This window comes from Geospiza fortis, unplaced genomic scaffold (assembly GCF_000277835.1).
Source record: "Geospiza fortis unplaced genomic scaffold, GeoFor_1.0 scaffold2581, whole genome shotgun sequence".
NCBI classification, from domain to species: domain Eukaryota; kingdom Metazoa; phylum Chordata; class Aves; order Passeriformes; family Thraupidae; genus Geospiza; species Geospiza fortis.
Window position 1 is genome coordinate 12477 of NW_005055107.1, and position 801 is coordinate 13277.

Consider the following 801-nt stretch of genomic DNA (forward strand, 5'->3'; position numbering starts at 1 on the left):
GCTTACCGACAGGGCGGTGGCCGCCACGTTGACCACGCCCGTTCCGATGGTGCCAACGGCCGGGTCCTGAAGCCCCGCCCCCTCAAAGATGGACGTCGAATAGTAGAAGATCTGGGGTGAGAAAGGGGCGTGGTCAGCAGGAGGACACGCCCCTTTTCCCTCAAACCACGCCCATTTTTGCTCATTTCCCTCCCATTTTTCTCTATTTTTCCCCATTTTTCCCAATTTCGGGTCTTTTGGACCCATTTTTTCTCTGTTTATCACCAAGAACTGCTGCGCCAGAGTGATGTTAATGGCCCCGCCCGCTGCCACACCCATTTCCCTTAAACCACGCCCATTTTTCTATAATTCCCGCCCATTTTCCCCAATTTTCCCCCCATTTTTTGCCGTTTTTCCCCATTTTTCCCGTTTTCGGGTGTTTTCTCCCCGCTTTTACCGCGTTGATGCCCGAGAGCTGCAGCCCCAGGGTGACACCATGGCCACACCCATTTCCTTTAAGCCACGCCCATTTTTGCTCATTTCCCTCCCATTTTTCCCAATTTCGGGTCTTTTGGACCCATTTTTTCTCTGTTTATCACCAAGAACTGCTGCGCCAGAGTGATGTTAATGGCCCCGCCCACTGCCACACCCATTTCCCTTAAACCACGCCCATTTTTCACTATTTCCTCGCTATTTTTTCCCCGTTTTTTGCCGGTTTTCCCCCGTTTTTCCCGTTTTCGGGTGTTTTCGCCCCGTTTTTACCGCGTTGATGCCCGAGAGCTGCTGCGCCAGCTGCAGCCCCAGGGTGACGATCAGCGGCTG

General features: G+C 53.2%; 1 protein-coding gene across 1 annotated transcript in view; it reads right to left on the reverse strand.

The window, feature by feature from the left end:
- Positions 1 to 801, reverse strand: part of LOC102037415 (solute carrier family 2, facilitated glucose transporter member 4-like) — a 12716-nt gene that overhangs the window by 5121 nt on the left and 6794 nt on the right. The window contains exons 2-3 of the mRNA XM_031065720.1: positions 742 to 798; positions 7 to 111 (exon numbers count right to left, since the gene is read on the reverse strand). Coding sequence (XP_030921580.1) covers positions 7 to 111; positions 742 to 798 — 162 coding nt within the window. The remainder of the gene's footprint in view (positions 1 to 6; positions 112 to 741; positions 799 to 801) is intronic.